At 39.2% G+C, this 15,086-nt stretch overlaps 1 protein-coding gene across 1 annotated transcript; it reads left to right on the forward strand.

Annotated features, from left to right (window-relative positions):
• The first annotated feature begins 405 nt into the window (after window positions 1-405).
• Window positions 406-14,712, forward strand: LOC138329458 (fibrinogen-like protein A). Its single transcript, XM_069276475.1, has 4 exons — window positions 406-548; window positions 5,431-5,527; window positions 5,804-5,968; window positions 14,243-14,712. The coding sequence occupies exons 1-4, from the start codon at window positions 522-524 to the stop codon at window positions 14,497-14,499; spliced, it is 546 nt and encodes a 181-aa protein (XP_069132576.1). The 5' UTR covers window positions 406-521; the 3' UTR covers window positions 14,500-14,712.
• The last annotated feature ends 374 nt before the right edge of the window (window positions 14,713-15,086 follow it).

The raw sequence follows: 15,086 nt of genomic DNA on the forward strand, positions 1-15,086 counted from the left end.
CACACATCTCTCTCTCCTACATCTCTTTCTCTCACATCTATCTCTCTCTCTCACATATCTCTCTCTCTCACTATGTCTCTCTCTTTGTCACTCTCTCTGTCTCTCTCATCTCGCACTCTCCCTCTCTCTCTCTCACATCTCCCCCTCTCTCTGTCTCCCTCTCTCTCTCACATATATATATATAAACAATATTTTAGTTTTGTTTAAAAATGTGGTAAAACTTTATGTTCTAAGGTTTGTCTCCTGTATCGAGCTCATCGTTTAATAATTGTTTATTGTATTTTAGTTGTAAACTGAAGTGTTTAAGTGCCATGAATGTTCGCAGAGGAACTTTTCAGAAAATACACTATTAAAATTTAAGAGCGAAATCTCTGCTAATTACTGTTGGCTCACACATTTATTATCTCATCCATATTTTCTGTTTAGGTCTTACGAGTTGTAGTGATATCAAACCTGGCAGTCCCTCCGGTATTTACAATGTGACCTTGAACCCTGGCCGGAATGACGAAGTTTATTGTGACATGGACACATACGGAGGGCCATGGACAGTAAGAATAATAATGATACATTTTGTAGTTTAATCCCATCTCTCTCTTTGTCTCTCTCTCTCTTTCTTTCTCTCTCTCTCTCTCTCTCTCTCTCTCTTTCTCTTTCATCTCTCTCTCTCTCTCTCTCTCTCTCTCTCTCTCTCTCTCTCTCTCTCTCTCTCTCTCTCTCTCTCTCTCTCTCTCTCTCTCTCTCTCTCTCTCTCTCTCCAAATAGGATAGCACTTAGGCTAAGACGAGACGCTGTTGTACATAATAAGTCCGGGTTGGAAGGTGACTTCGGCAGGAAAAACTAGATGACACTTTAAAATTCACATAACTTTATCACATAAACATACAGAAGGACAAGCGCAACACTACACAATTTGCATAATGCAGTCACGATATGTAAAGTCGAGAAGCATTCCGATAAAATGAACATGGCGGTGATGGTTAAAGTACGGTAGCTGGGAGCGGACATGAAATAAATAAAATTATTGCGTGGGAACGAAATTTTATTGCGAAATTCGATCGTAGACATATTGCGTGCGAACGAAATATTAATGGTTCACCTTTGGCTATTTCAAATGTTGCAGTCTGCAATTTCATATCAATATTCTTTGTAATTGGTCATTTAAAGTGGTTTTGTGTTAACCTTCTTAATAATGAATATTTTATGGTATATTTTGCTTTGAACCATTAAATGAAGTTTATTGCATATATCATTTGCCTTCAATAATTTTCATTCAAACTGTAGAAAATGTCACGTAAATTCAATGCTTAACTTTTAAAAATGGTTGACTAAGTATTGATACAAAATAACGTTCGTTGTAACAAAATTGCACACATTCAAATGGAAATATTGAAACATAATGTATTAAAGTCATATACAGTAATATAAAGCACATTTAATGCTTTTATTTACGACACCGTATTAGGAACAATATATAGTTTTTATAAATGTTTGCAAACTGTGTGAATCCGCGTAGCGGATTTTCACAAAAGTTTGCAAACATTTTTTTTCCTACCCCGATAAAATTAAAAAAAATAGTGACATCAATACTTATAATTAATTGTATACTCTTTTTGATTAAATGAAGTATGTTTAAATGTAAAATTGTAGTGGTTTTTCAAGGGAATCTTTTTTTCCGAATCAGTACGCAAGTCAATGTCTCTATTGTGACGTCACGATAACGTCGGGGTTTCGCGCCATTCTCGGATTTTTTTTGATAGTTGTATGCAAAAATATATTGGCCAATCAGAAAAGAAAGCCAAATCTGGCTTTCTGATTGGCCAATATTTTTTTTGCATACCACTATGAAAAAAAAATCCGAGAATGGCGCGAAACCCCGACGTTCTCGGATTTTTTTTGATAGTTGTATGCAAAAATATATTGGCCAATCAGAAAGCCAAATTTGGTATGAAAACAAAGAAAAATTAATTATTAAAGTATCTTGTAGTACAAATTATCATATTGTACATTTGCACGTACAACGTAGTATCTTGTACGTACAAGTTTATATGCTAAGTTGAACATATGTACGTCAAGACATGCTGTACGTACAAGATAGATACAATTATAGACATGTATAGTATCCCCTGTACGCTATCATAGGTACATGTATTTCATTGAATATATAAAGTATAATACAATAAAAAAAAAAACTTTAAATCGTTAAAAATAAGGAAAACATCTTTTTTAGAAATGGTGCCGTTTAATAAGTTGTAGGCCATATAATATTACTATTACTATACGATAATGAGCTCAATAGTTATTTCGTTCGCACGCAATAATTATTTCGTTCCCACGCAATAATATTTCGTTCCCACTCAAAAATATTTCGTTAAAACGCAATAGTATTTCGTTTCCACGCAATAAAGCAGATTGTGGATGAACACAGTTATGGTTACTGTACCACAAGCAGATTTTGTGATTTCGGCTTGGTTTTTGAAGCGAGACGACATTTCGACCGGATAGGGAAATGTCTACCTAGCATATTTTTCATAAATTTCCCGATTCTTCAGGCAATAACTTGGTCAATACTTGGCAAATTTTTTATCATCAATCACCCGTTGTAAAGATAAATTATTTCTCTTTAAGGTATGATATGCGTCACTGGTGTATAGAACCCGTTTATTAAAATAATAACAGGTAATTTTGTCCTTTGATGTACATCAAATGAGCTGTATAACGGTACACTGTGTTGGACTGTTTGGCTTTGAAGTTTTGCCATAGTATGGTACGCCTTTTTGTCATAAAATACAAATAATACTTAAGGTCAAATCTTTTGTCCTTAAGGTTAAAAAAATTGGTTAGGTAACATAATGGCAAAAACGATTATGTCACATTATTAACATAATGGCATATCTTTTGACCTTGACGTCAAATCTTTTGGCCTAAAGGGCAAATATATTTTTTTGACATTATGTGTGATGTCATAAATGTTGACATAGCACTTGCTGGGAATGGAATCGTCCAATTGTTTGTTGATCAGATTTAGTATTCATTTCATTAGGGGGAAGGGGGAGTCATTTTGCAATCAGGTCTTTCTTCAATCATTTACAGTATCAGGGATGGACAATAAGGTTTCAATGTTTCAATAAATCAAGAATCTTGTAGTCTTTTTTCATTTTTTTTGAATGGGAATGGAACAATTTTTATTATAGACTAAAGTATAAAGCAGTTCAAACAGTTATTTGACCTTAAGGTTAAAAGATTTGTTGACCTTAAGGGCAAAAGATTTATTTACCTTAGGGACAAAAGCACGTTAAGGGCAAAAGATTTATTTACCTTAAGGTTTAAAGTTATTTGACCTTTTAAAAAGTTTTTTTATCTTAAGGTTAAAAGATTTATTTACCTTAAGGACAAAAGTTTTATTTGCCTTAAGGTTAAAAGTTTTTGACTTTAAGCAAAAGTTATAAGGGCTACAGATTTCTTGGCCATAAGGTTAAAACTGTTTTATTGTAATTGTAGGCATATAAATGAATTATTACTGGATAGTAGATGACTTTATTTAGTGTCAATAAATGAACAACTTTTTAAGCAAATATTTTAATTTCTTTCGAGGGATTTTTAAATTTCATCAATTGTTTGGCGTTTTCATTATTTTTTTAAAGGACTTAATATTTCATTTCCCTTAGTATTTTAATGTGTCCAGTATGTGGACAAGTCCATCATGTGATTAGGGGTATGAGTGACTTCTATAGATTAATTATTTATCTATTATGGCCTGGTTGAGAGGGCACTATTGCCTCATAGTATTGTCGAGGGATGGAATAGTGCCCGAGCCGAAGGCGAGGGCACTATCCTATCACGAGACAATACTATGAGGCAATAGTGCCCTCTCGGCCAGGCCATAATGGGTTTAGTACATCATCCTCGAATGAGACCTGTTTTCATGTCATCGTAGCAGAAGCACGTCAGGCGAACATAAATAACTGTCTTTTGTAGAAAAGCAACATTTTTTTATCCCCTCACACAATAGCCTGTCCGCCATCTTGACGTCTTGGTTGAAGCGTAACGTTATAATGACGCTATGTAACGTTGACGTCACAATACATACACGTTCAATTTCCCGCCTCTTCAATAGTGTCCGCTTGCCCGGGCACTATTTCAAATAGTACCCATCTGTGTAGCCAATCAGAATCCAGCATTCTGTCACGTGATGTACTTATTGTAATTATGTACATTTAACATTAAGGGCAAAATTATTTTTGACCTTAAGATGAAATCTTTTCCCTTAAGTTTAAATGTACATAGTGGCAAAAAAACATTTTTGCCCTTTAAGGTCAAAAGATTTGACCTAAAGTATTATGTGCATTTTATGACAAAGCGGTGTGCCATACAATGCAGCTCTCTCTGTGGTCTTCAAAGGGAATTTTTGCTGGTCTGTGATTGTTTCAGATTTGTTCCACTGAACTGCCTCCAATTTTACTATGAGATAGTCTAGAGGTATAGAGATCGTAAGTGATCGGAACCCCTGGAGTATCGAAGATGGTGTTATATAACCCTGAACACTTGTCATTGCCTAAAAATTCCGCGTGACGTCATGTTTTACTTTACTTAAGCATTGAAGTCACTATTTTTTAATTGCATCAAGGTATGAAAGAAATTTAGTTTGTAAACTGTGTGAATCCGCGTAGCGGATTTTCACAAAAGTTTGCAAACAAAATTTAGTTCATATCCCGATGAAATTAAAAAATAGTGATTTCAATGCTTATAATTAATTTTCCAGGCTAGTTCTAAAATGAAATACGTTTACGCGTACGATTCCATTGTTTTTTCAAGGGATTATTTTTTCCAAAACAATACGCAACGTCAATGATTCTATTGTGACGTCACGATAAAGTCGGGATTTCCGCGCCATTCTCGGATTTTTTTTTCATCGTGGAATGAAAAAAATGAATAGGCCATTCAGAAAGCTAGTAACAAAGAGAAAATTAATTATTTAAGCATTGATTTCACTATTTTTTAATTTTATCGGGGTATGAAAAAAAATGTTATGTTTGCAAACTGTGTGATTCTCAAAAAAGTTTGCAAACATTTTTTTTTTCATACCCCAATAAAATTAAAAAATAGTGACATCAATACTTATAATTAATTTTATACTCTATTTGATAAAATGAAGTATGTTTAAATGTAACATTATAGTGGTTTTTCAAAGGATTCTTTTTTCCGAATCAATACGCAACGTCAATGTCTCTATTGTGACGTCACGATAACGTCGGGGTTTCGCGCCATCCTCGGATTTTTTTTTCATAGTGGTATGCAAAACAAATATTGGCCAATCAGAAAGCCAGATTTGGTATGAAAACAAAGAAAAATTAATTATTAAACAATACACTGCTGTACTATCTATTCCGTATTATAAATATCGCTGAATTATTTTGTTTATTTAACTAATAGGTGATACAGAACAGACAGGACGGTACTGTAGACTTTTACCGGAACTGGACGGAATATCAGACAGGATTTGGTGACTTAGACGGGGAATTCTGGGCAGGTAAGTACAGTGTATTTATGAGGTACTACACAAGTCTATTATTATCCACGACTGATGTCTTATGTTTCTGTACAAAAACCAAATTAAGATAACAATAACAAATGTATGCGCTTAGACATAAATAACAAAATGCATACTATCTATAATAACGTACCATGGGTTATATTTCAATTTATTTTTTATTTTTACAGTTTGATTGTTTATCGGAATTTGTAGCATGTGATGCAAGGACATATATTAAATCAATGCCTGACGACTCAATAAATATTTTGTTAGGTCTGAACATAATACACCTCCTAACCCAGAACGGTCCCATCCTTCGTATCAATCTGATGTCCTGGAAGAATGATACACAGTACGCCGAGTACCAGGACTTCCGTGTGGGGGACGAGTCATCGAAGTACCTACTGTCGGTATCGGGATTCTCCGGGAATGTCTCATGTAAGTCTTTTTGTTTGTTTGTTAGGAGTTTTATCTCTTTAACAAACTGTAGTGATTGTACCGTGGGGTCAGTATTACCGTGGTAAGTATTTCACCCCGAGCCTAGCGGTGTGGTGCGTGATTGTGTGTAGCGCATGCGCAGTGTGTGTAGTTGGCGAATGGATTCAGGCTGTGTGACTGTAGATTCGGAAACAAGTAAATATATAGACTACGAACTTAATGTAACTCACCACGAGTACTTTATTGGTGTCAGAAGTGCTGATCGGGAGCCACGTGTCTCACGGACTCGATCAATACAGTTCTCTTTAGCGCATTCTAAGCGAGGAAAGTAAAACTGACGTGATTGTCAAAGCACCACGTGTGTGAGTTGCGGGGCTGTCTGACAGGCATTGATGTTTGTAGGAGTCTCTAAGACTTGGATTCAAAAGAGAAAAAAGGACAGGTAAGTATATTTTAAAAATCATTTTGCAAGGTTGTGCCATTTACGGAACGTAAACTCTGTTTACTTTTGTTTAGTTTGTTTATATTGAATTTGTTTGCGTGTTTACAAATATGATTTTCCCGCGACATTTTGCTGCATGTTTTTTTAACATGGCATTTCGTATAAATGTGGCCAGTGCATCAGATTTGGCGAGATGTCTATCAGGAATAGGTCCAAAACGAGCAGAGACGCTGGTAGAGCTGTGTGACAGGCTGGGGTATATAACACCTGAAACATTGGCCTATGTATTAAAGGAGACTCCAGACCATGGATATCTGAGCTCAATAGATTTCAGTATTCCAAAATCATCTGAGGTTCGACATGAAGGGAAGGTGACAGAAGCGTCTTGCTCAGTAGCTGATGTTGGACAAGGTGACATGGATGACTTCTGGTCACAAACCTTGCCAAGCCTACCTGATCCCTTAAGGCCAACAACGGTGGAGGATATGAGGAGTGACAGAACTCTATTTGTCGACTTGTGGCCAAGGGTTCCTGATTACCCGTTACCATCAAAGGGGCCAGCTAGTAAAAGAACAGCTGACATATTTAAGAGCACTTTTGGTTCGGGATTCAAACCAATACCATCTTTAGATATTGGGGGAGAACAATCTGACGAGGAAAAGAAGGATGATAAACCAGAAATCCCTGAATCATTGGAAGGGAGGTTTAAGGAACTGAAGGTGACTCCAAACAAATTCTCTCAAGAATGGAGGCGACAGCAGCTGATCGAGCATTACAAATATCAGCTGGAGCTGTTAAAACAACAGATGGAGGAGTCGTACCATGAACCCTCTGGGTCAGGTAAGGAACGGCGAACGAGAGGACAACTCGAAACGTCAAGGTCACCGACAACCCCAAAGTCTCCGAAGGAGTAATCAAGGTCACCGACACCCTCGAAGTTTCACAAAGAGGGGTCAAGGTCAACTTCATCCTCGAGGTCAAGAAAGAAGTCTTGATGGATGCGGTACGTTGCTTTCTAAGCAAGTCGCAGAACCGATAGGATGAGCATGTTCAGCAAATTGCTGGAGCCATCAGAGCGTCAGTGAACCGGTCAAAAGGATTCACACCAAATAGGTTAATGTTGGGAAGAGAGGTTACTACGCCGGCTCAGCTAATGTTTCCCCATCCATCAGTCAGGTCTGAGGGGATTGATGAGTATGGAATTAGTCTGCAAGACAAAATACAGGAGGCACACAAAGTGGCCAGAGAGAATCTTAAGGCCACACTTAAGCAACGGAAGAAGTATTACGACTTAAGGATTCTGAAGCGGCAATACTCGGAGGGTGACCTAGCGTATCTTCTAGACACGGCGGTGGTCAAAGGGAAATGCAAAAAATTGTCGTTCCCATGGAAAGGCCCGGGAATTATTGTCAAGAAGCTGTCCGCATACCTGTATCGAGTCAAGCTCCGGAACTCCGTCTTCGTCACAAATCATGATAGAATGATGCCATATCGAGATCGTAAAGTGCCGACATGGATAACCGCCTACCGATCGAATCCTGTGGGCGATGCTGTTCCTGTAGAGGACCAGGACGGAGAGATTGAGTACTGCTTGTGCCGTAAACCCTGCAATGGTCGCTTCATGATCCAGTGTGATTTCTGCGACGAATGGTACCACGGTTCCTGTGTAATCATCTCTGCCACTGATGCATTGGACATAGATAAGTATCGGTGTAGTAGATGCAGTGGTACCGGAAAGTAGAACTCAAAACTGTTTCTGGTTTCTTGCAGACATGGATCCCAAACAAAAGTTCCTGGAGCGAGTGGAGGGATTGGTGGCCCGAAAATCACTGTACGAACCGGCCCAGGACTTTGTGACCAGAGTGGGAATCCATTTTCATGATCCCAGCGAAATAAGGGACGTTGTGACCAAGATGGTTAATGTAGCTAAGGGATTGCTACAAAGCCAGCCTCTGAAGAGGACTATTAGGAATTGGCTGGTGTCTGCAGCTCGTTGTCGTCATGATTTCGAAATCCTTGATCCGGAATGGATAGACAACAACGTTCATCATGTCGTCCGGTCTCATCGGCGAGAGTCACAGGCATATTCTGGACCAGTTGGCCATGGGGACATGGTGAAGGATGTCAGATTGCAGTCTGACGACACCTTGGGGAGAAGAACTGAGATAATCAGGACTGAGGCTTCTTGCCCGCCTGAATCTGACGAGAGTGCTTTGCTTAGCAATCCTGAGCCATCAGAAACAAAACATGTATGGAGGTTTGCACCCCGGACTCTTCCATACTGAACTCTCCAAGGAAGCAGCCAGTTAGAGCAGACACAGCGGTGGAGACACTCCTGGATTAATGTCTCTCAGACCTGTCTCAGGTAAAGAGAGAGGAGACTCAGGCTTTTTGCCAGAACCCTCCAGCACCCGAGTTGGTGAAGATATCTGGATCAGTGGGAAAGGAGGCTTCTCGCTCTTCCCGAGCCAGGGATGAGCATCATTGAGTCTCCTGTGATCGCAGACACACCAGACCGTCCAGAGAGGATCATTCAAAGACAGGAGCTTCTAGCTCACACAGGGGCATCTGCAAGGATTTCTGAAGGAGGCGGGAAGGTGGACACTATGGGTATGTGGATTGCAAACAGTCCCGGGATTATCCTCCCAAGACCAGAGATGAGCCTTCAAAGACAGAAGCTTCTAGCTCAAGCCGAGGCCCCATCAAATGTCCCTCAAGGAAGCGTGAAGGAGGATCCTCTGGCTATGTTGAAAAGAAGAAGAGGAGGAAGGAAACAGAGAAACTGTGCTGGGTACCCGAGTGCAAGTCACCCAATACCGGTATCATGTTTCCGGAATCTTCGATGAAGATCTACCCCCTGAAGATAAGGAGGTACTGAATCTTCGGAAGAGGGCACTTAGTGAGGCCGGTATATGGCTTATGGCTAGGCCAGGAACATGGGATGAGCTGGTAACCTATGTCAACATGCAGGGCATGATGTCACGTGCCGACAATAGCCACGTCAGCGAGGTGCACGCCAGGTCTATGACCGCCTTCTGCAGGTTTTTGGATTTGCCCCTCCCCTCCAGGTTTCACTTGCATCCTATCAACTCCCCAGCAGTACTCTTGCACTGGAAGGCGATTCTGCTGATGTCTGCCAGGATGGAGCCGGATGAACGCGAGTACTGGAAGAAGTCCTTCCCGGCTCCCCAGGGAATGCTGAGGGCTGTGGAAAGGCCGATGACCTTTGACTCTCATTTCCATATTGATCGAACCATCAAGGCCATGGGGCTGAGTCCAGGGGCAGGATTCAGTAAAGTACTGGACAAAGTTAATGTGGAGATGGGCAAGGAGGTAAACCTCATTGGTTCCTGTATTTCGTACTGCGACCCGGCTACATATCCCTCTGGACGGAGCCTTCTTGGCCTTCCCGAGGGTATGGTAGTCGGGTTACACCCCAAGTGTCATTTCCGGAACTTGGATGAGGAGGATGCCTGGTTTAAGCAGTTAAGGGAACTCTTCTGGCTATCACGAGTTGCTGCGATCGGCGAGGTAGGTCTTGACCACACTGTGCCCAGGAGGCGATGGCCAGAACAGATGGACTGTTTGGAGCGGGCACTGCGGTTGGTGAAGAAAAGGCATGTGCTGGTACTGCACTGTCGAGGAATGCCAGGGGACAACGGGACGGAAGCTTATATGCTCCTCCTTAATCTCGTGAAGAAGGGAGTGCCAAAAGACCAGAGGATCCACTTCCAATGTTTCAGTGGGGACGAGTATGTCTTGGATCAGTGGTCCTCTGTGTTCCAAAACCTTTACTTAGGCTTCACAAGATTGGTTAGCTCTTTCTCAGGCCCGCAGACCCGAGCCTTGAAGGCAGTGAGACAGGACAGGACCCTGCTGGAGACAGACTCTCCGTATTTCCCAAGGCCTGGACAGCAGTGGTCAGCTCCTAATCAGCTTTATTCGGTTGCCGAGGTGATTGCGCCGATTCTACAGACCACAGTGGACAAACTGCTGAGGACAGCAGCGGCCAACGCTCAGCGGCTGTTCCAGAGGCAATGAGTGAAGGTATGAGACAGACACCATTGTAGAGTATGGCTTCTTGCCGTGCTAGGTTGTCAGTAAACCTTCAGTGATTACGGAATGTACCTCAGTAGCTTCTTGCTCAGTACATAGGTAAGTAACAGTTTAGGTCATGGAGGCTTCTTGCCCCATTCCCTGACACCTGCAGAGAAGCATGTGACCACATATGGACCTGTTGGTGAAGCACGCTTACTGAGGACCAGCTCCTTCATTTATAAAGTTGGGAGGAGTGTAGTGATTGTACCGGGGGTCACTATTACCGGGGTAAGTATTTTACCCCGAGCCTAGCGGTGTGGTGTGTGGTTGTGTGTGTAGCGCATGACCAGTGTGTGTAGTTGGCGAATGGTTTCAGGCTGTGTGACTGGAGATTGGGAAACAAATAAATATATAGACTACGAACTTAATGTAACTCACCACGAGTACTTTAAAACATTTAGAGAGCATCATTTTATTATGTCCCCAAAACGAAGTGGGGGACATATTGTTTTTGCTCCGTTTCTTCTTCTTCTTATTATTATTACAGGCTAACCGATATTTACATAATAAATAATTCATTTTTCGCAATTTTCAGTAATGTGGACATGACGTACATAGGAATTATTTTACATGATGAATAATTTGCGTGCCCCTGTGCTTGGGCTGAGGTGACCAATATTACATTTCACGGTCCTGGAATAGCAGTTGAGATGGGTTGTTTTTACATTGTACACACGTTCCTTCCACATATTCATAATTCTAAATTTAACTGTCGAAGACAGATATATCTGGATCAAATTATCGTTGAAAAGTTACATAATACATATGTGTAAGACCACGATCGAGTGTATTGTGGGTAGCGATAGGCCTAGGATGTCTCCTTGCAGGCGGTATATGGAATTTTCAAATTATTATTTGCCTAGATGAATAAATGATTTGTTTTAATGTCCAGGAGACAGGAGTCATCTCGTCTTTCCGTGTCAACAAACAGGCCTATTGAAGGACACGTCCTTGGCCTAGCTACTGTAAGATACTGACCGTATATATCCGATGCAAATCCTCAGATATATAATTATTTATTCTGTAGTAATAGAGCTACATGTACATGTAGCCCTCGCCAGATATTGTGAATAGTTTGAATAGGCATGTTTGCATGATATATTAAAAAAAAAAAAACGAAAAAAAAATTGCCGCCGGTGGTGAGAATCGAAAGATCAGAAGATCTGCACGTTAAAACTAAGCCAGATTTCTGCTTTTTTATATACAGTGATTTTTTTATAAGAAGAAGATAACATTGTTATTTTTTTGATGATGTATGATTGAGTATTTCCTAATAGGAAAATAAAAATTTGTAAATATAATGTGCATGTAGCTGTTGTTTCAGCATGAAGAAAAGTGAAAAAATGATAATAACACATTGATCACAAATCACAAAGTTTTTTGTTGTTCTTTAATATACCTGGTATACGATAATCTTTGTTAGTTATTTTCTTGATTTTTTTTTCTGATATGCGCGAATGTCGGTGAAGACACCCCCTGAGAGGAATGAGTTAGATTTCGCCGAGATGAAGCACAGGCTCCTGTTACGTTGATACGGAGAAAACGACAGTTTTTATTTTATACCAAGGAATATAAAAGTTATATGCAATGAGAAATTGTACAATACAATCTTTTTTTTAGATTATATCTTTCTACTGCGTATGCATCGTAAAATTCCACTAAGTTACATGAAAAATCACGATGACTGCAGGTACAGGTAGGCCATCCTCGATACTCCAGGGCTTACGATCACTTACGATCTCTACACCCCTGGACTATCTCATAGTAAAACTGGAGGCAACAGAATAGAACAGGTAATTTAGTCATTTGATGTACATCAAAAGAGCCGTATAACGGTACACTGTGGTTGAATGTGTGGCTTAGATGTTAGGCGTCGCTCTCTCTGTAGTCTTCAAGGGAAATCTTTGCTAGCCTGTGATTGGTCAAATGTTTTCCGCTGAGCTGCCTTCAATTTCACTATGAGATAGTCCAGGGGTGTAGAGATCGTAAGTGATCGGAAGCCCTGGAGTATCGAGGATGCAGGTAGGCCTAAGGTTATGTAATGCACAGTCGATGTCGGGAACAGATCCGATTTGATGCATTTAACTCAAATATAAAAAAAATGAGTACTATTGCCGAAACCTTTTGGACTAGAGATAGTCTTAAGTCTTCAAAGATCGCTTTTTTAATGAATAAGAAAAAAACACGAAAAAATCACGATATCTGCTCGCAACCCAGTGGTACTGCGGTTTCATCGGTTTTCGACGGCGAAAGACCAAAATAGATTTTTTACACACAATGTCAAACATATTCAATTCAAATCATTAATTATATGTTTCAGAAGCATGTTAATGATGTTTTTGTGCAATATTTCATGAATTTCATCTACTAAACGAAGCATTGTATCCACAAACGCTGTAAGATTTACATTGTAGCCTACGTACGTAGGCGTACTGTTTCTTTTTGTCAAAGTGACGTTTGAATAATGAAATGTTTCAAGATAAAGTAACACTATTATTTTAAACTATGTTAAGCTGTATATGAGTGCAAATTGCCACCATAATACCACAAATGAATGCTTATTCAATCCTTCAAAACGTCAGCTTGCAAGGTCGAATCACCTGGGCTCATAGAGGACTAACAAGTGACGTCATTGGAATGTTCGGGATCAAATCGTCAAATTTAGAAATGGCAATCAGAATAAAGAAATTAAATATTTATTTACTCACATCGCAATATTTTCATATCGCAACTGTAACAGGAAATTCTTATTACCTGGTATCGAGTTTTATGCCTGATTAATCTCGATATTAGTGCTGAAAATATCTGGTTTATTGATATTGTTCCGCTACTTTTGTTGAGTTTTGTAAAGATTTTAGCATTCCAAGATGGCCGCTGGATCATTTCCTGTTCTTCAGGTTTCGATCTCCGATCTCAATGAAGATTGGTCTACAGAGGGTTTTAAGGGATGGCGAACAACATAAAAACATTTTCGTAAAGATTTTTGGTATTCCGAGATGACCACTGGGCTAACTTCCTGTTCTTATATTTATATTTTGGTCTCTGATTTCAATAAAAATTAGTATATAGGAGTATTAAGGGATGCTGATAAATATGATAAAAGATTTAAAAGATTGTCGCTGAGTAAACTTCCTGTTTTCAATTTTTCGTCAACAATTCATTGAAAATTGGTAAATGGGGGTTTTAACTTAAAATTTTGAGGGATGCCATACAGTCATGATAGCTGCCAAATCAATTCCTCTGAAAATAGCCTTGTATTACCTTTTTTTTCGCGTATAGTGCACACGTTTTTTCAGATTTGTTGCAATTGGGGGTGCGTTTGGGGGACTATGTAATGGTGTCAATTACAATGAGTACTTGTTAAATAAGACAATTATAAAAGTTCCCACATTGTACCAGGAAAGCGTTGAAACCCTAAACATACAATCATAAATGTAAATATCATACATACGTTATATTTTTGCAATTCGGGCCTACTAACGTAGGAGTTGCATTAGATAGACAAACAGTTATATAATCATCACCGAATGAGGTGAGAAATTAGAAACGCATAATGTCCGCTATCAATTAGATTTGTGTGTATATATATAAAAATTGAATACCGACTTGGGTTAAAACGCATTGATTCACATATGAGTGTATGAATTTAGTAGTTAACTATAATTAAGATTTTAGTCAGCTGACCTCGATGATCGGTGTAATCAATCCTGTATAACCTGTCTGTGTTTTGACAGATGATGCTATGGAGTACAGTGACGGTTTCCAGTTCTCTACCTACGACAATGACAATGACGTGGTAGGATATATTTGTGCTGTAGACAGTCACGGCGCCTGGTGGTACGGAGGCTGTAGTTTTAGTAATCTGAACGGGCGGTACGTACAGGATACTGGGGCCGATTCGAGGTCGATGTTTTGGTACAGTTTCTACTCTGGCCGGAATGCCGTACCTATGATGAGGTCCAGAATGATGGTGAAACATCCCTGTGTTTAACACGGACAACAAACAAATCCACAACTTATTATGTATCTTAATTCTTGTTATTTTCCATATTGTATCTGTTTTTATTATCTTCGTTTTGTTGTTGTATTATTTGTATTTCATCAAACAGTTGGTTTTAAATCCGTGTATCGTTACTGTGATTTAATCACATAAACATCAGTCAATATAATCATATCGGTATGTGCAATAATATAACTGTGTCTGTTGAATGTCGTAATAATTAAAAGATTTCTAAGGAAAGAAAACCCTAGTTGTTATTTATCCCTCCAAATCAAATGTGATTCCCAAATCAATGTCATGAATCATTATTCAGTCAGATACCGATAAATATCATTGTAGCCTTCTCCAGGACAGCACACACTATTTAAAAAAACAAAGGCAATTGTTTTGAAAATATTACACAATTTTTATGTATGGAGAATTCACTTGCAGTCCAAATGCTTGGGCGAATCACATTTTACTATATCCTTACGCTAATCGACAAACACATCGTACAAAATAGCCAAATTATTTCAAACGTACTTAGTTATAATACCGGTGAGTTCGTAGGTCACAAATACACCAGGGTTATTATTTCT

The sequence above is a fragment of the Argopecten irradians genome, chromosome 8 (genome assembly GCF_041381155.1).
Source record: "Argopecten irradians isolate NY chromosome 8, Ai_NY, whole genome shotgun sequence".
NCBI classification, from domain to species: Eukaryota; Metazoa; Mollusca; class Bivalvia; order Pectinida; family Pectinidae; genus Argopecten; species Argopecten irradians.